At 40.5% G+C, this 18,515-nt stretch overlaps 3 protein-coding genes across 4 annotated transcripts; 1 reads left to right on the plus strand and 2 right to left on the minus strand.

The window, feature by feature from the left end:
* The first annotated feature begins 142 nt into the window (after window positions 1-142).
* On the plus strand, window positions 143-9,645 carry ints11 (integrator complex subunit 11). 2 transcript variants are annotated; one of them, XM_088408239.1, is made up of 17 exons: window positions 143-250; window positions 584-681; window positions 966-1,039; window positions 1,904-2,132; window positions 2,210-2,308; window positions 2,513-2,547; window positions 3,924-4,062; window positions 4,141-4,205; window positions 4,278-4,467; window positions 4,573-4,656; window positions 4,755-4,844; window positions 5,253-5,415; window positions 5,496-5,606; window positions 6,076-6,137; window positions 6,679-6,821; window positions 7,146-7,275; window positions 8,978-9,645. In XM_088408239.1, exons 2-17 carry the CDS (start codon window positions 643-645, stop codon window positions 9,038-9,040), a joined length of 1,716 nt encoding a protein of 571 aa, XP_088264365.1. In that variant the 5' UTR covers window positions 143-250; window positions 584-642; the 3' UTR covers window positions 9,041-9,645. The 2 variants fall into 2 exon arrangements, with proteins under 2 accessions (XP_088264365.1, XP_088264364.1); XM_088408238.1 differs by having other exon boundaries at window positions 156-330.
* Window positions 9,177-10,814, minus strand: LOC148427618 (lysophosphatidic acid receptor 6). The gene has a single exon (XM_088408240.1). The coding sequence runs from the start codon at window positions 10,694-10,696 to the stop codon at window positions 9,734-9,736; it is 963 nt and encodes a 320-aa protein (XP_088264366.1). The 5' UTR covers window positions 10,697-10,814; the 3' UTR covers window positions 9,177-9,733.
* A 1,984-nt stretch (window positions 10,815-12,798) lies between these two features.
* Window positions 12,799-16,728, minus strand: LOC148427619 (troponin C, slow skeletal and cardiac muscles-like). Its single transcript, XM_088405264.1, has 6 exons — window positions 16,605-16,728; window positions 15,875-15,905; window positions 13,919-14,065; window positions 13,682-13,796; window positions 13,469-13,605; window positions 12,799-13,047 (listed from the first exon to the last, which is right to left on the minus strand). Exons 1-6 carry the CDS (start codon window positions 16,626-16,628, stop codon window positions 13,016-13,018), a joined length of 486 nt encoding a protein of 161 aa, XP_088261390.1. The 5' UTR covers window positions 16,629-16,728; the 3' UTR covers window positions 12,799-13,015.
* Between the last annotated feature and the right edge of the window lie 1,787 nt (window positions 16,729-18,515).

An 18,515-nucleotide genomic window follows, 5' to 3' on the forward strand; every position in this document is an offset into this window, starting at 1 on the left:
AACGGAACATACTTGGTAATTTATAAACATATATAAATTTAAGGAAAACATTATTTACTCCAAGTTTGCTAAATTTAAACAAGATGTTTTGAAAAATAAAATTATACGAATCTTGTTTTGAAATAAATCTCGAAATGTGCCACTCATGAGTAGCTTGACTCGTTTAGAGTGAAATCAACACATTTGTGCAAGTTTACATTACTTGCCACACTAAACAATTACTTTCACATCCTTACGTCTTCACAATCAGGTTTGGATCGCTTTCGTAACTTACCTGCAAAGAAAAAAAAACGGGCGATAAAATGCCCGAAATAAAAGTAACGCCGCTGGGTGAGTTCCCTCTCTAGCTAGCATCAGCAAAGCTTCAGTCAACGCACGAGTTATTAATCCCTTCATTAACAGTCATTGTCAAATTCATCGTGAGATTTGCCTGCGAACACATTTACAAAAATCTGGAAATGTTGACCCATTGATGTTCAGCAGAGGCATTTAGCCGCTATGCTAACAACACGATTTCCATTATAGATTTTATTTGTTGTTGTTGTCGACGTTTTACGTTCTTTGTGCACTTCGCTCATGCAAGGTGCTGGACAGGATGTTGGACGTAGTTGCATCATTGTCTCCATCGGAGGCAAAAACATCATGCTGGACTGCGGCATGCACATGGGATACAATGACGACGTGAGCTTTGCTTATCCTTCCTATCAATAAAACTGAGCACATCTTTCAGTCCTGTCAAAATTTAACAGAAGAATTACTATGAGTGATGAATGAGCTTGGCGTAGAATTAAAAGTGAATTGTTTCACGACATTAAATTTGTACTCTGCATAATCAGTAAGGGCTTATAAACAGTGGTACAAAGATAGAAAGCCACAATACATTTTAGAAAGGGAATAATGAATTGGGAATCACATTGCGCTAGTGGGGTCATAAATAATTGATTATGTCCACATTGTCATTCCAGAGACGCTTCCCAGACTTCTCGTATATCATCCAGAATGGACGCCTGACAGACTTTTTGGATTGCGTGATCATCAGGTTTGTTTATCCATCCACCCATTTTCTTTTTTTCCAACTCTATTTATTGAGCATTTTTCAAACAAACAAAATTCAACATACAGTGAATATACAGCAAGTCACATTGTGAAGCGCACAGCTGTATGTTCCCCAGTCCACCCGCATCCAATCCAAAGGCCAAATAGACACACACACACACACACACACACACACACACACACACACACACACACACACACACACACACACACATCAACATAGTGGGTAAAGAAAAAAATAATAAAAAAGCAAATACATACAAATATTATTCGTCCTCCAAATCAAAAGGAATATCCAAAAGCCTAATAAAGTGCATATGGGAATCCCAGGTGTCGTGAAATGTCTTTTCAGAACCATTAAGTAGACACCTCAGCTTCTCAAGCTTCAAATGATACAATACCTCTCTAACCCAGCGAGTATGTGAAGGGGAATGGGGAAGCTTCCAATGTAGCAGGACTAACCTACGGGCCAAAAGGGTGGAGAAAGCCAAGGTTCGTACAAGTATTCTTGGCAATTCCACGCCTGCGGGGTAAACCAAAAATTTGGGATAAGGGATTAGGAGGAATAACATAGCCATTGGCATGACTCGGTGTATCATAGACAGATGTCAAAAATGGTGTTAGATTGGGGCACGACCAGAACATATGGGCATGGTTTCCTGGGAAGAGGCTGCATCAGCCGCACGTGTTATCATCCATCCATTTTCTATCGCCGCTTATCCTCACTAGGGTAGCAGGCTGCTGGTACATATCCCTGCTGATTTCGGGCAGTAGTCGAATATATAAATGGCACTAATATATTCATCACTTGGAGACAGTGTATAAAATAAGTTTCTGCTCTTGTCAGCCATTTCCACTTGGACCACTGTGGTGCTCTGCCCTACATGAGCGAGATGGTGGGATACGACGGGCCCATCTACATGACGCATCCCACCAAGGCCATCTGCCCCATCCTGCTGGAGGACTTCCGCAAGATCACGGTGGACAAGAAGGGAGAGACCAACTTCTTCACCTCCCAGATGATCAAGGACTGCATGAAGAAAGTCATCCCATTGAACCTGCATCAGACTGTGCAGGTGGGCTCATTATTTCTGATCTTACGATGTCATCCGTCAATCATCTTCTCTTTTAATTGAGGTGTGTGTTTGTGCAGGTGGATGATGAGCTGGAGATCAAGGCATACTATGCCGGCCATGTTTTGGGTGCTGCCATGGTGCACATCAAAGTAGGCTCAGAGTCAGTAGTCTACACTGTGAGTGTGAACTTTTAAAAATAACTCATAGGTCACATGTTGCAAAGGCAGTGTACGCATACACTTTTCATTCGTTTTTCCGATGTCACATTTTCTTAAGTTGAAGATATTGATTTTTCAAGGAAATGTAACTTGATACTTTAGCCCTGCCTTCAAATGTTGAGGATCAGCTCGTAATAACTGCCATTGTATCGTCTTATTTAGGGCGACTACAACATGACACCAGACAGACATTTAGGGTAAGTTACCGACTTTCGTGTTGTCTTATGCCCACACAACAGACGTAGTGTTGAAAATATCTTACAGAGGAGTCTCTTGGGTCGAACGCAACCCAGTCTGTGATGCTGGTCGACCAAGGAATCATTCTATTTTCACAGAAATTTTTCCCTATGGAAGTTTGTGAAAGTGTTCAACAAGTGTTGTTAACTTTTATACAAATAGAAAAGTAAGTAAACACTTGCTGCTGTGATATTCAACCAAAAATCTGTAGCTTCTTGCTTTCTACTGTCATTTCTATAATTGTACTGAGAGGCCATGATAGAGATTTAGATCAGGTTACATCTGTATTTACAGAATAGTCTGACCTTGGATATATCTTTGTTGGGTTTGAAGTGGGCTCGATACCCCACAAATGACCCAAGGAGAGGTGTAAATAACAACACAGGAGTCAGAGATTAAGTTTTACCACTGCAGTGGGGAGAGCTCGAAAGAGAGCGTGACTATGTCAGCCTCGTTGCAAAGTCTCTCTCTCTCTCTCTCTCTCTCTCTCTCTCTCTCTCTCTCTCTCTCTCTCTCTCTCTCTCTCTCTCTCTCTCTCTCTCTCTCTCTCTCTCTCTGAGCTTTCGGACTGCAGTCTTTTTATTAAAAAACTGTTACTGAGGTGTTGGGGGTCTCACATTCCAACCGTCACACAACATGAGCATCGTGCACCGTGGCAGAACTTGCAGTAACTTGCGATTCAGGCCTTGACCTTGACATTGTTTTTAACACACACACACATGTGAGATAAGGAGGCGCTGTGGTGTCTGAAAAAGTAACAGTTAGAGTACATGAAGCAAAGCTGTTCTAATGAATCAGCCGGAAAAGTAGCAATTAGAATACATAAAGCAAAGCTGTTGCACTATTAAATCAGCCAGTTTATCTTACAATCTTCTAAAAATTACTGTGACCTCATAACAAAAAAAAAAGTCTGTTGGGATTTACCAAAAAGTTCATGTAAATGCAAAAGTCGTAATGTATAAAAAAAGACATTTTCAAAAGTACCTTAATTGATCCTAACTTCCTTTTACTGAGCTCTTCACATCCGAAGGAGATCATCACTTCTCCAAAATGATGGCAATAAAGGCCTCTTTTTTCAGAGAGCACTAAAAATGCAACAAAAAAATGAATATATTAATTGATTTAAATATTCCAGATTTTGTATGTCCTCTTGTAAACAAGAACACAGGCATTTTTATCAGATGACCAACATCCAGAGGAGATAATTAAGACATAAAAGAAAAATGTTAAAGACATTTATGTTAGCAAAGTAACACAATCTGAATTGTTTGTTGTGTAGTTGGAGGCACCGTCTCCCAGCGTTCTGACACCTCGTCAATGTATTGTGTGTTGGCAGTGCCGCTTGGATCGACAAGTGCCGTCCAGACATTCTCATCTCAGAGTCAACTTACGCTACCACCATACGCGACTCTAAGAGGTGTCGAGAGAGAGATTTCCTGAAAAAAGTGCATGAATCCATAGAACGAGGAGGAAAGGTATTACTTACACTCATGGGGGTTTTGGTGTTTGTCATTTTTTGTGAGATTCTACAAATCCATTATTAATTTGTCCAGGTTCTCATCCCAGTGTTTGCCCTTGGAAGAGCACAGGAACTCTGCATCCTTTTGGAAACATTTTGGTAAATTGCACTGCAAAGCAAAAGTACTTCTGATTGTTTTATGTTCATATGTTAATTAGCTTCCTCTGACAGGGAGAGAATGAACTTGAAGGCTCCCATTTACTTCTCTACGGGCTTGACTGAGAAAGCCAATCATTATTACAAGCTCTTCATCACATGGACCAACCAGAAGATCAGGAAAACATTTGTGCAGAGGAACATGTTTGAATTCAAGCACATCAAAGCCTTTGACCGCTCATATGCTGATAACCCAGGCCCAATGGTGGTTTTTTTTTTGTTAGTTTGTTTGTTTTAATTGCAGACATTGACTACATAATAGAAAACCGTGGAGAAGTTAGAGCAGGACATATTGTGGACATATTGACAGGTGGTGTTTGCGACCCCGGGAATGCTGCACGCTGGACAGTCATTGCAGATCTTCAAGAAATGGGCCGGCAATGAGAAAAACATGGCGAGTGCTTTTAGAAAGAAAAAAAAAATGGCTGTGGGGCGGGCGGTGGAACTGATTCAAAGACAACTTTTGAATGACAAATTTTCTGACCTGTGCAGGTCATCATGCCCGGTTACTGTGTGCAAGGAACAATTGGACACAAGATCCTGAATGGACAGAGAAAACTGGAGATGGAGGGCAGAGCGACGGTAAGGACACTTTTACACCTGTAGTTTGTTTTCTGTGTTCCAAATCAGTGGGTAGAATGTGCGGCACCCAGGATTTTTTAGATTTGAGGAGCTTTGCTGTCACTCGTAAGTCCTCTTGCTCTATGTGCTGCCCTCCCTTACTGCATACTAAATGAATGGGTTCATTTTGGGCATACTGCATCTTAACAAGTGCAGTGTGAAAATGACTTCACAAACCATTTGTAGAACAAATCATGACATCTGGTAAGATAAAAATGATGGTAGAGTTTATCTAAAAAGTGTTGCTGTGTATTGACAGTAGCTTTAAGCATGACATAATACAGTCAAACACCACTGCAAAGGAAATTTATCAGGCGCCCTGGCATATCAACCTGCATTTACCTGAACATGACACTATGATGTTCCTAGCTGGACGTAAAGCTGCAAGTGGAGTACATGTCCTTCAGCGCTCACGCCGACGCCAAGGGTATCATGCAGCTCATCCGCATGGCCGAACCTCGCAACATGCTGCTGGTGCACGGCGAGGCGGTCAAGATGGAGTTTCTCAAGGGCAAGATCGAGCAGGAATTCAGTGAGTGAATGCCGTTCACTTGACAGGGTTGGTCGTCTTCGGGTGTCCCCTGAGTTGACGTTGTGGGTTGTCCGCGGCAGGTATCGACTGCTACATGCCGGCTAACGGCGAGACAACCACAGTGACTACGAATCCCAAAGTTCCTGTTGATATGTCACTCAGTCTTCTCAAAAGGGAAATGGCACTAGGAGGTGAGTACTAACTTTAGATGCAATTTGGTTGTATTCTCCCCCTTTTTTTACTTAGAGGCCCCCCATTTACTTTCAGCTTAAACCTATCACAGCTCACCTGTTTTCTAAATTTCGTTTTGTGGTGTTTGTAAACTGAGTCGTGAATGATTGAGCCCTGAGGATCTTGAAGCATCATTTTCTGTCAACAGGAAGATGCAAAATGGCTGTCCCCTGATTTGGTTAAAAACAGCTGGCCATTGCTGCTCAATTCATATTCCACATATGCAATATGAATCTGATTATATTGTTTAGACAAGCGGGACTGCGTAGACCAAGAAATTGGCATTTGTGCATTGGCAAGAAATTTTTTGACTTGACTCTGAATGTGGACCAAAAACGGGATTATTTTTTTTCGAATGTCATTAGACAATCAGACATTTCAATTACAAGGTGTTCATCATCTAAACATTGTGTAATTTGACTGTTTCAGGGCCTTTACCTGATCCCAAAAAACCTCGCATCATGCATGGAACCCTCATCATGAAAGATAATGTAAGTTTATTTATTTATTTTTTTTAAAGTGTGTGTTGTATGTATGTATGTTGGTGTGTGTTGTAGTACACTGTGATGTACAACTGTACATCATAATTAGAGCTCTGTAACAACAATAATAAATTTTACTAAAGTTACCCACAGGACGGGGATAACTAGTAACTTTTCAGCTTGTTTATCACCCCATAACGGATACACTTATTTGTTGATTGGTTTGTTCATTATTTGGCATGCAAATAAAACATCAAGGATCCGTTCATCTATATGAATAAGATTGACTCTAATAAGTAACAAATAGTTGAAAAATGTAGCTTTCAATGGGCAGCAAATTGAGCATTTCCCTTTCAGAGGCTTATATATTTTCAGTCTTTGTTTGTTTCAAGCTTTTGGGATGCACTCTGGAGGAAATACAATGTTATGTGTTCATTTGGCTTTGTCTACTATAATTAATAGTAGCTTGTAAGCTGTTGCTTTTCAAGGTGGAAATGTCATCATGGAAGTGGTCCTTTTTTTCACAATGTTATCGTTTTACCTGGCACAGAGTCTCAAGCTGGTGTCCTCAGAACAAGCCCTGAAGGAGCTCGGACTCAACGAGCATCAGCTGCGATTTACATGTCGTGTACAGCTCCACGACCCTCACAGTGATTCGGACACACTTCGAAGAATATACATGCACCTCAAGAGGTGATTGAGAAGGTCTTCCTATTCTTTATGAGAACCAATCTGCCATGTCTATCACAGATTGCGTCCAGGGCCTTATGTTTTGTCTTAGGGCTCTGCAAATAAAACTAATGTTTACTGAAGTTGATGTATTTCAACAAAATATTCACTTCAAAGTCTTACTCGCATGAGTGTGTGCATTTGCCAAAAATAATATCTGTGCCGTGAACTGAGACAAACAGTTCTGTTTAAAAACTGAGCCCCCCCCCCCCCCCCCACCACCACACACACACACGCGCGCACACACACACAGACACCACAGTGTGGTAATCTTTTTCCTCATTGCAGTGTCTTAAAGGCTTACCCCATCCAGCACCTTCCCGATGGTACTGTCATGGTAGAGTCCATCGTTATCAAAGTGTCATCTTCAACAGAGGAAGCCAACACAAAGGTCATCCTGCTTTCCTGGAGTTATCAGGTAAACTACTTTAAGGAAAGTAGACCATGAATGGCAAGATATAAAAAAAAGCAGCACAGCTTTGACAGTAGCCCCTTTCACACTGCCCATTTATTAGGCTACTTTTTTTTCAGATTTTTAAAACACAAGAAATCAAGGAAAGCAATCGTCATGTGTGCTTACTGTGCGCTATATTGAAGATAACCAACAAACAGCACGTGCATAGAGATGTTTGTCTTTGTACCAAGACTGACTTGTGAGATGCCGCACAATGGCAACCAGATTGGCCAAAAATAGGAAATTGATAGCAGGAGTTAAAGGAGAAATCTTTGGCTTGACTAAACTCAGTCTTGACCACATACCTGGAACTATGGTCATATTTGAGCCGTTTTGGGAGGACAACTCACGTACAATAATTCATTCTTGGCACACCTCTTAGTTTGAACATGGCATTAAGATTAATATTGAAATTATGGAATCTGAATTATGCAGCAAAGTCCACCCATTTTTTATCTATCTGAAGGGGTGACCATTTTGCCACTTTCTGTCACCTGAAAAGCTGCTATAGTTGACCAGCTTGCGAGCGTCACATGATTTAAAAGGGCCATAACATGAAAGGTCACATTTTTGGACCTTCTAACAATGTTCCAATGTTGATTCTTCACCCTAAAAATTCCCAAAGTATTATTTTCCTTCATTGATGCATTTCTAAGCATTCCTTACTTATTTTGTGCACTCACACCGACCCCACCCGTGCAGATGAAAACAGCTTGACGTTCGCTTATGACGACAGCAGCGAGACGGGAGCAATCGAAACTCCCCACACCGACCGTCCAAGAGAAAATACACGCCGATCTTATCCACGTCTTTTAGTTTCGTTTTGGTTCCAGGGCTGAGGGGGAGAGATTTTGCACCCAGTCAGCCAAGTAAACAGCAACGTTTCATTCATCAACTACATTGTTTTACTGTAGAAATGCTGAGGTGGCCAAAATGTGTCTTTGGGAGCACACAGCCGAACAATCAACGTCAGTAGTAAATAGTTCACCTGCGGGTGAAACTATTCATATGAGTACTGGGTTCCCACGGGGATTTATTTGACAAAAGGATTATAGTCAGAGCGATATATCGATGCCGCTTTGCATCTTTAATGTCAGTAAAACGCCTGTTTTTGCCCATGGTATTAATGCCTTTAGAGTAGACTTAGTCAGCCGCGAGTCTCATAAGGACAAACAGTCAGGACGATGGATGCATGTTGTGTGGCCTGCCGCTTGAGCTGCAAGATGGCACATAAGCGCAAACGAGCTGTTTTACTTCCTGGTCAGAAAGATTGGTACCATAAAACTCATATTTGTTATAAATTAATTCGGTGCCAAACGTATTTATATGCACATATTATACAATGGAAAATACTTCATGGGTCATGGGGGATCATGTTACCCCCCCCCCAACCCAGAAAAAACATGAACTTTGATTGGCCTTTACTTAAGCCCTTAGTCACTGTGATGGATTCAGACGACGAAAGTAGCAAAATGGCCACCCCCCGAGATAGATTAAAAACAGCTCTCTGCTGTCATAACTCTCTTGCAAATTTGGTCGCAATACATTGTGAAAAGGGATAGTCTGTCCATGTATCTGGCTTATTGTATTTCAATCACATTCAGTAATTTATAAAAATCCCGAATGACCTGTTTACTGTGTTGTTCTTAACTTTTATTTCCATCAGGATGAAGATCTCGGGAGCTTCCTTTCAACTCTGCTGAAAAAAGGGCTTCCAGCTGGACTTTGATCAAATGAGTACCGGTAAATGATTTTTTTTAATGGAAGGACTGGTCAGGCACAAAACACTCTTAGGCAGACAGAAACATCATTTTAGTTAACAAGCTCTAGAATTGCTTTGATTCATTTTTCCAAATCCTGTCAAGCCTTCTTTTGCTAGCGAGAATTAGTCCCTGTAAATGACCAAAAAATATATTTTTGTCATTCACATTCACTATATTGTTTCAATGGAAAACAGCAGAGAGCAGACAAAAGGAGTCTGCAACAGCCCTATTATGTGTTTATTTATATAAAATACAGCATAAGTGAATCACTTTTTGGTAAGAAATCCGAGCAAACATTGCCCTTAGCACCACTGCTACAGTACCCTAACCCTGCTTGCCCCAACTGCAACAGTCCATTTTTACTTGCCTACACTCTATTGCATGTTTATCAACTTTTTTGTTGTGTTTTTTGTTTGTTTTGTTTTGGTTTTAGTCCGTAGCACTTGGAGATTCTCACTGTGTGCATTGCAAATTAAATATATGGTTATATGTATATCAGACTTTTGAATGTACACAAATGACCTGAGTGCATTTTTCTATACAAAGTAAATAAAATACACATTTAAAAATATACCAAGGCCTCGCCTCCCGCCGCCAAATGGTTCAATGGATGGATCACCGGAGATAGGACAATGTGATTTCCTATTATTTGCATTGTCTTAACGCACCGTGATAGCGTAAATGCCTCGACGCCTCCGTACTCTAAACCAAGCCCTCGTTAGAGCCTTACACGTGCAGTGGCTGGTGGTGACATAATAGAGCAGAGGGTCCAAGCAAGTGTTGAGAATGACCAGGGCCGTGGTGACTCGCCTGGCGTTGTAGATAGCGTTGGCCAGGGGACACCTCTGTATGACCCCCACGCGGCGAAGCAGGTGCAGCAGGTACACCACATGGTGAGGCAAGAAACAAATGAGCGTGATGGCCAGGAGGGTGTAGATGACCCTCAAGGCTCGTCGGGCCGTCTTTGTGTGGATTCGGGAAATGCGCCTAGCGGCCAGTGGGTAGCACACCAAGATAATGGCGGAAGGCAGCAGGGAACAGAAGATGAGGCTCAAGATGCTGTAAGGCAGCAAACGTGAGTTCCACTCATGCGCAGCAAAGTTCTCAAAGCAGCTGTGTCTCCCTGATTCGGTACCATTGGTCCTCAGAGGTCCCATGAGAATGAAAACCATGACAGCCACCCCTGCGAGGATCCACAGAGCGGTGCAGGTTAACAACGAGTACCGGGGCCTCCTCAGCTTTAAGTAAGTGTGCGGATGAACCGTGGCCATGTAGCGGTCCACGCAGATGCACGTCATGAAGCAAATGCTCGTGTAGATGTTAGTGTAGAAAAGGACACCCGTGATTCGGCAGGTGACATCACCAAACACCCAGTCGTTCCCGTTGAGGTGATAGTGGATCCGAAAGGGAAGCGTGCACAGAATGACGAGATCTGCCAGGGCTAGGTTGCTGATGTATACGCTGAAGGCAGTGCGTGGGTTGACCCTGAGGGTGAACACACAGATGGCGGCCAGGTTTCCCGGAAGACCAAACACCAGAGCGAAGACGGAGACGGCTGGGAACAAGTAGGCCTGGTACTCCGCTGGGGGGACTTGACACTCTGCTGCTGTTTGGTTGCTCATTGCTGACTCAATTATGACCTGCTAAAAGAACAAATGTGTTTTTCAAAAGAAAAATAGCGTTTTGTAATAGTGCACTTAAGGAAAAAAACTACAGTTTTGACCATTAAATAGAACGAACGGAAAGAAACGAAACATGTTTTGCCACATTTTTTGCTTCCATTAAATGGAAATTGTGCTCCTTGACCATCAGGGGTCAGCATGACCTAAATTTAGGTAGGTTTTGTCTCACCGCCTGGGAAGACCGCCGTGCTAGTCAGTCGTCCAAGTAGTGCATAAATGCCCGGCACTTTTGTCTTCTACTGCGTTCCTTCGTTTTTTGTATTGCATGGGGACCGGAAAAAAAATCAGTGAAATCTGCAATGTCGGATGCCCCCCCCCCCCCCCCCCCCCCCCCCCCCATCCCAACGGACATTGTATTGTTGTATGAACATAAAGTCCATTAAATGTGTTAAATACAATTTTGCCAGACTTTCTTTCTGCTTGTGAATTGAGGAGAGTTGTTGCCAAAACGCCCTTATTTCATCAAAAACACTTAAATATATTTGTGCCTGAATAAGACAGAGTATTTATCGTAAGTGGAGTGCATTCATCTTGTGATACGCCATATGATGATCAAAGCGTTTTAGAAAGCCTCACATTCACCTATTCACACACATTGGTACACCAATGTGAGGCTGCTGCCCCGCAAAACGCTTTCAGGTCCACTGGAGGCAAATGAGGGTTTAGTGTCTTGCTCAAGAACAGTCCAACATGGTCACCAAAGTTGTTAGCCTTACCATTCTGTTATATAGTTTTGTTCAAATATTTTGCTTAAAATATTAAGACGCCACACTATCAGTATTAATATTTTAGCCTCTCCATGGCATTTCCCATCATGACTTAGCATTAAGCTAGCAGACGATTTAGCAAATGTACGTGTGCTGTCTTACAATATGTACACTATGTAATTTTCTTTGTTTTATGTTAAGACTTCATTGCCACCGTACAACTGTCATATCTCAAAATATTCCATGCAAGTCAAGGGGAGAAAATCGAGAGTGACAGCAACAACAAAAATAATGGTGCTAAAAAGAAAAAAAAAAGTAATCTGCCGTGTACCTGTAAATGGGGCTTATTGAACTTGTTTGTGTAAAAAAGTTAAATTGTTGTTTTAGAAGTAAAGCAAGTCTACATTACATAGAATGTTGTGCCATCTTTGCACTGTGAACAATACGGTTAAAAAAAATTAATGTACATTGTAAAAATAGTCTAAGAAACTGAACACTGTAATGCAAAATGTCAGCACTATAAATACAAGCACTTCAGATTGTTCATAGGATTTCCAAAGAGGATTTTCAACAAGATACTGAATGGAGACCTTTTGAAAACACTTGTAATTACTGCCACCTCCCCAAAAATGAAAAGAAAAAAAAAACCATTTGAAATCATTGTTATTGATATTATAATCCCTTAACTAAAACATGTTGTACACCCCTGTGCTAAATTGCCATTTGACAATTATTGTTTGCTGTACAATTTGAATTCGCTAATAATTGATGTCAAAAGTATTTTGTGGGTAAAGATTACCTCTTGCCGTCTGAGAAGCCTCGTCTTGATTTTTCATTTGCAGACAACTTACAATCATATTGTGTTTTGTTGCACTTCAACATTGTCAGTGCACTTTCCAGATGCGCCTTCAATTTCCTGTTTTATTGTGCTGTAGGCGTAGAGAAAGACAACAACAGGAAATGTGGGGCTACGCGAGCTGCATTGGTGGAAGCCACCTGCTGTTGTGGTACATCATTTGACTTTTCTTTTTATTCTGTTTTTCTGTGAAAATACGTCATCCACACAATTAAGATTCCCTGTTTTTGTCACCATCAAAAGTGTGTGTGGAGAACAAAAACAGGTGGATGCATGTGAGGGGAAAAGGGAAAATTTGTCACCGCCCACGTTCCAATGTGTGACCTTTTTTGTGACTGTATTTCAGCTTTCATGTTACCCCCTAGTCCCCACCCACCCAAAAAAAAATGTCAAACGTTTACAGTAATAGTTCCTCACAAATCGAAACACGGCATTCATGACTCCGCACTCAAATGCGACCTGGCCATGTCAGGCAAAAGTTGAATTCTGAAAATAGTTTTATTTCACATCGTGTTCATATACTGGGGATCTGTAAAACATTGTTGAAGCTTCACTGGAGTTATTTTCAGAAAAAAATGTCAGGGAGCTCGGATTCCTGCTGAAGACGTGTACTGTTTCAAGCACGCCGCGAACAGAAGCCCAGCTTGAAGCACTTGCAGCATGAGGAAGAAAAGCAATAGGCGTCATCCGAATCCTCTATTCAACACCTTTCATGAACTCCAGGAACTCTGTTTGAGAGAAAACCTGAAATCGGCATTGGCAGAAACAGAGTATTGCCCGATAACAGTGGCACAATGCAGTAACTGTAACTACCCCTTTGTACTGTAATGCAGTCATGTACAGTATGGCTTTACAAATGTGTTTTCTCCTAACATAAAGCAAGTCACTGGCATTTTATATTTGTCAATCACCGTTGCCTCACTAATGTATGTTGGGTATGTACGCTATTGACTTTGGTAAGTATGTTGTAGTTGGGTCTAGTTTTCTAGTGACTCCCTTTGAGTGGATGTTTTTGCCTAAACTTGACTAAGGATTTTTCAAAGCAGACGATTTTAAATCTGTTGTTTTGTCCATTTATGTCTGAATGAGTGCACTTTCTAAACACATTGTGAATGTCTTTTTTTTAACAATACGTATTGCATTGCGTACCGTCGTAATCAATCTTGCCATCATTGTTTTTGTCTCCGTCCTTCATCAGCTCCTCAATGTCATCTTCAGTGATGGATTCTCCAGTGGACTCAAGCATGGATTTTAGTTCCTCCAGGTCTATGTAGCCGTCGCCATTCCTCAATAAAGGATAATAAAAGAGTTTTTGCAGAAAAGTCACTTGACCTGGAATATGCAGTGCTGAGTGAGGCATACTTGTCAAACATGCGAAAAAGTTCGGCCAACTCTTCTTCTGATTTTCCTTTGCTCTCCTCTTTCATACAGCGGACCATCATAACCAAGAACTCATCAAAATCAACTGTGCCGCTGCCTGTTAAAAGATAGAGAATCCTTTTTTTTTTTTTTAAGGCTTCAGTATATTTTACATATAATTTAACTTTAAGACCACTAAAAAATGTATTATTCTCATGGGGTATCACGCTCTTCATGTACCATCTTCATCCACCTCATCAATCATCTCCTGCAGTTCTTCAGGTGTCGGATTTTGCCCCAGCATCCTCATCACCTTCCCCAGTTCCTTAGTACTGATGCAACCATCCTCTGCATCTTGGATGAAGATGTCAAACGCCGCCTTGAACTCTGAGGGACACACGAGCGTTGATGGTACCCAACAACAATGATTTCATTTCAAAGGCGAGAGGGAAAAAATTCATATTGCTGTACTCAATTGAAAAGACAAAAATATTTATGTAAAAGTAAGTAAACTTGCAAGACAAATATGTACAAATAGAAACATTCAACATACACACATACCTCGCACACAACACAAAGATACCTGAATGTTAAGAATAAATACATAAAAAACAACATAAACAAAACAGACAGACAAACAAAAACCATCAAAAGGAACACGAATAATTAAATACACCCTCATTACTGTACCTCGTATGAATAATTTCCTTAAATCTTTTTTTTTTTTAAATTAGTTGATGTTTGAACATTACCGGAGCGTCCCCTCCAAACTGTTCAACAGCTTAACCCGACAGATTGAAATACAGAACTTTTTTTGGTTATGCGTGCTTTCATTATCCTGAGGATAAAGGTTCTCCTTAAATTATTACACCCTTCCCTTCCAGTGAAAAGATTCTGAATGTTATTCAGCAACAGCTTTTTTTTTTTTTTTTTTTGCTTTAAAAAGTATTTCTGCTGTCTTGAATTCCACTATCTTTGAGTTTGAGGATTTCGGTCCGTGTTGGTTTCGTTCGTGACCTAAAAACTCGATGTATTGTGCTTGTGTCATTATTACCGCAAATGTTTTATACAGTAAATGCGATGTCGAAAAACTAATGTATTATATAGGATACATAGTAAGCAACACAGCCGCTGAATTTCCTTTTGTCAATGTATTTGACAAATCAACATACTAGCATAGATGTGTTTAAATGAGAGGTATGACAGATACGCAACCAATCAAAAGTTTGGAAACAACCTCTGCTTCAGTTTTTGTTTTTTTTTTAATTTGTAAAGGTTTAATTGTACTGTATATTATTTTAAGTCATTTATTTTACAAGCAATATTAATAGCATTTGGTAAACAAAAATGATCATTAAAACAATGTTTTAAAATGGACATACTTCAAAGTAGACTCCTTTTACCCCCAGATAACAGCTAGCACATCTGGGTACATTCTCAGTAAACTATTATGTGGGTTTTTGAGTTTTCCTTTCCCTTTCTGGGAGCTTTGACAGGGGATGCTGTTGTGTACCTTATACTGAAAAGAGGTCTCCACATGACCTCTTTTCATCTGTGAAGCCCTTTGAGGCTTTGGTGATTCAGGGCTCTACAAATAAAATTTGATTGATTGACTGATTGATTGATTGATTGATTGAGTGATTGATTGATTGATTGGTTGGTTGATTGATTGATTGATTGATTGATTGATTGATTGATTGATTGATTGATTGATTGATTGATTGATTGACTGATTGATTGATGCTTATGACCTGGAATAACTGTCAGTTCACCGCTGTGCATCATTTAAGCTTGAATATCTTGAATTTATTGATTTGAATTGAAAGGCGTTTCCAAACTTAACTGGCACTGCAACATTACAGTGGACAGCAGGTAGCGAGAGACACTTTATTTAGATAGATAGATAGATAGATAGATAGATAGATAGATAGATAGATAGATAGATAGATAGATAGATAGATAGATAGATAGATGGATGGATGGATGGATGGATGGATGGATGGATGGATGGATGGATGGATGGATGGATGGATGGATGGATGGATGGATGGATGGATGGATGGATGGATGGATGGATGGATGGATGGATGGATGGATGGATGGATGGATGGATGGATGGATGGATGGAATATCATAAGGTAAGTTCCCTTTGGGGATAGTCTAGTATTGAACAAAACAAGATTTTAGTTTGCTTACCATTTTTTTGCTCTTCAGTCAAGTTCTCAACCTAGAGACAAAAAACAGGACAGGAGAACCATCAAGTGCACTGCTCCTCTGTTCACAACAAAGTGTTGTGGCGGTATATCATGTAGCTGTCTTCGCTTACTATTCTGGTTGTTGGAAAGTGTGTTCTAGATTGATTGTCAAGGAGTTATGTATATATGTGTGTGTGGACAGGGGGAGAGGGGGGCACCACCAGCTGTTCCTTTTATGTCCAGCTGTTTATATCTTTTTTTTCCTGTTGTTACACTGAGGGTTCAATCCTGGTTGCCTCTAAAATGACTACTACACAAATGTAACAAAAAAAAGAACTGAGGAGAGAACCAAAAAGTATGTTTCAAGTATGTTGTTAATCCCATCAGTTGTTCTTGACTTTCTAACTATACAGTAGTTTGACAAGACTAAAAACTCTATGAAGTGTCAGAAAATTAGGACTCTCTATCTTGAATGCATCACCTTAGAGCCAAATCATTCAAATTGTATTCAATTGTAATCTAGATTCACTTGTACCACCACCTTTATACTTAAAACTCTTTTATGTGCGTATTCTAATGACAACTTGACATTGCTTAGCATTCACAATGACTGACATTTTTCCTTATAGATTATGTTTCCAGTTTAATATATGGAGTATTTAAATTCAAATATTCCTCTTGTCCTCTATACATTATCAAACAGAATATATACAGGTGTTGTTTGCACTTACCGCTGCTTTATAGACGTCATCCATGGTTGCTGGTCCTTCGCTGACAAAACGTGGGACTGACTCAGCCTTCAGAGAGCTGGGGAACTATGGCATTAAAAAAAGCTTATGACCCGTCCCACAAAATTGAAGAGATGGGGGAGGGTCTGATTGACAGAAACAGAGAGCAATGGAGTCCTATAAATAGGAAACAAAAGAAGCCACCTCTCAAAAGTAGACCACTGAAGCGCGAGGTGGATTTCAGTGATGTTCAGATAGGTCATTGTCATGTTTATATGCAATGTCTGCAATGTCCCAGGGAGGAAAAAATAATTGTATCTAAGTGAAGATTCCAACTTCATGACTGTTGCACTATTTTTAAAAAAGAAATTGCAGTAATTGTTCCCCTAGGAACTAATGGCACCCTTGGATGACTTTGCTGTGACTTTGCTTGTACAGAATGCTGACCTTTACCACGTCAAACACTTTGGGATGAACTGCAACAGAGATGGCAAGCCAACAGACACTCTCTTGGGTCAAGTTAAGGCCACGTTTGACATCCCTCAGAAAACATCTTGTAGAAAGTAACTGGGGGAACCAATAGACATTGATAGAATTATTAATATATGCAGTACTGTGTGTGTGTGTGCGTGTGTGTGTGCGTGAATGTGCGTGTGCGTGCGTGCGTGCGTGTGTGTGCGCGTGTGTGGCTGTGTGCGTGTGTGTAGGTGTGTGTGCGCTCTACATACAGTAAAGACGTGCACCTGTCAGCATGTATTTTGGCTCACTCCTTATGAGAAATCGAGTCCAACTGTCTCAGGTTCTAAATGTTTTCTCCGGGCTGCTTTGTTTCAGCTTCTTCTGCAAATTTTCACTGGAAATCAGATCTGTGTTCTTTAGTATAGTCCGATGTTTTGATCAATTTTTAACTGGTTTCTTGAGAGTAGTCCAATGATTTGTTCAATTAACTTTGTGATTTAGGACATCATTGGACAGGAAGGCCTATAACCTGTGACAAAGACCAAGCTTTCCAACTCTGTAGCACATTTCTCCCCAGCATTGTTTAATAGCATTGGAATTTCATTATACCCTGTACAGACTCAAGATTTGCTGTGCTGCACAAAATACAGCAGGGCCAATGTGTACCTGCCCGTAGGTATTTTAGCCCTGCAACATCAAATCCACTAAAAGTGACATTGAAGTCATCACCTTGGTTGAAGATACCAGGGGTGAATGCTGAATCAGTATAAATTATTCAAATAAATTAGCATGAATAATACAATTGAAATGAGTCTTATAACAAATACTAACAAAAGTAATATCCTTAGTTACATTGTCTTGTATACTGCTTTTCTTAGTTCGAATGCCTTCATTCAAATATATCCACAGATAGTGAGCTATTTCAAGAGTGCCATGTCCTTGACTGGAAATAGTAGTCCTTTAACAGTGGAGACTGGGGCGGTCGCTCTCTCTCTCTCTCTCTCTCTCTCTCTCTCTCTCTCTCTCTCTCTCTCTCTCTCTCTCTCTCTCGCTCTCTCTCTCTCTCTCTCTCTCTCTCTCTCTCTCGCTCTCTCTCACTCATTTACAGGTGATGAAAAAAGGTGCACAGCAAATGCAAAACAATTGTAGAGGTCACATCAGGTCAGTTTGCCTCATCTAGCCTTAATATGAACAAGAGGAAAGTGATCATTTTATTTATTGGCTTCAAAAAATGGTTAACAGCAGATGACAAGGTGCTTGATTACAGTTTGTATCTTTTGCGTTCAGAGAAAATGAAATTAAATAGTTTGTCCTTATTCTACTAAGTGGCTAGACAAGAAAAGGCCATTTATTTTCCTCACCATTTTATTTAATGATCTGCGACGCACTGGGACTACAGATCTTAAAAGACGTTTGCAAATGACACGTAAAAAGTAGATGCAAAACCCACATTTT

This window comes from Hippichthys cyanospilos, chromosome 2, assembly GCF_059441005.1.
Source record: "Hippichthys cyanospilos isolate Australia breed blue-spotted pipefish chromosome 2, RoL_Hcya_1.0, whole genome shotgun sequence".
In the NCBI taxonomy this organism is placed as follows: Eukaryota; Metazoa; Chordata; class Actinopteri; order Syngnathiformes; family Syngnathidae; genus Hippichthys; species Hippichthys cyanospilos.

What these genes read in the sequence shown, in the direction of transcription:
- ints11 (XM_088408238.1), top strand. Translation starts at nt 303, where the DNA reads ATGCCCGAAATAAAAGTAACGCCGCTGG. An exon ending in ACACCAGACAGACATTTAGG is followed by an intron (nt 2,548 to 3,923) that starts GTAAGTTACCGA and finishes GTGTGTTGGCAG; the next exon opens with TGCCGCTTGGATCGACAAGT. An exon ending in CCGGCAATGAGAAAAACATG is followed by an intron (nt 4,657 to 4,754) that starts GCGAGTGCTTTT and finishes TGACCTGTGCAG; the next exon opens with GTCATCATGCCCGGTTACTG.
- LOC148427618 (XM_088408240.1), bottom strand. Translation starts at nt 10,696, where the DNA reads ATGAGCAACCAAACAGCAGCAGAGTGTCAAGTCCCCCCAGCGGAGTAC.
- LOC148427619 (XM_088405264.1), bottom strand. Translation starts at nt 16,628, where the DNA reads ATGGATGACGTCTATAAAGCAGCG. An exon ending in ATGACGTCTATAAAGCAGCG is followed by an intron (nt 15,906 to 16,604) that starts GTAAGTGCAAAC and finishes TTTTGTCTCTAG; the next exon opens with GTTGAGAACTTGACTGAAGA. An exon ending in TGGCAAGATTGATTACGACG is followed by an intron (nt 13,048 to 13,468) that starts GTACGCAATGCA and finishes TCTCTCAAACAG; the next exon opens with AGTTCCTGGAGTTCATGAAA.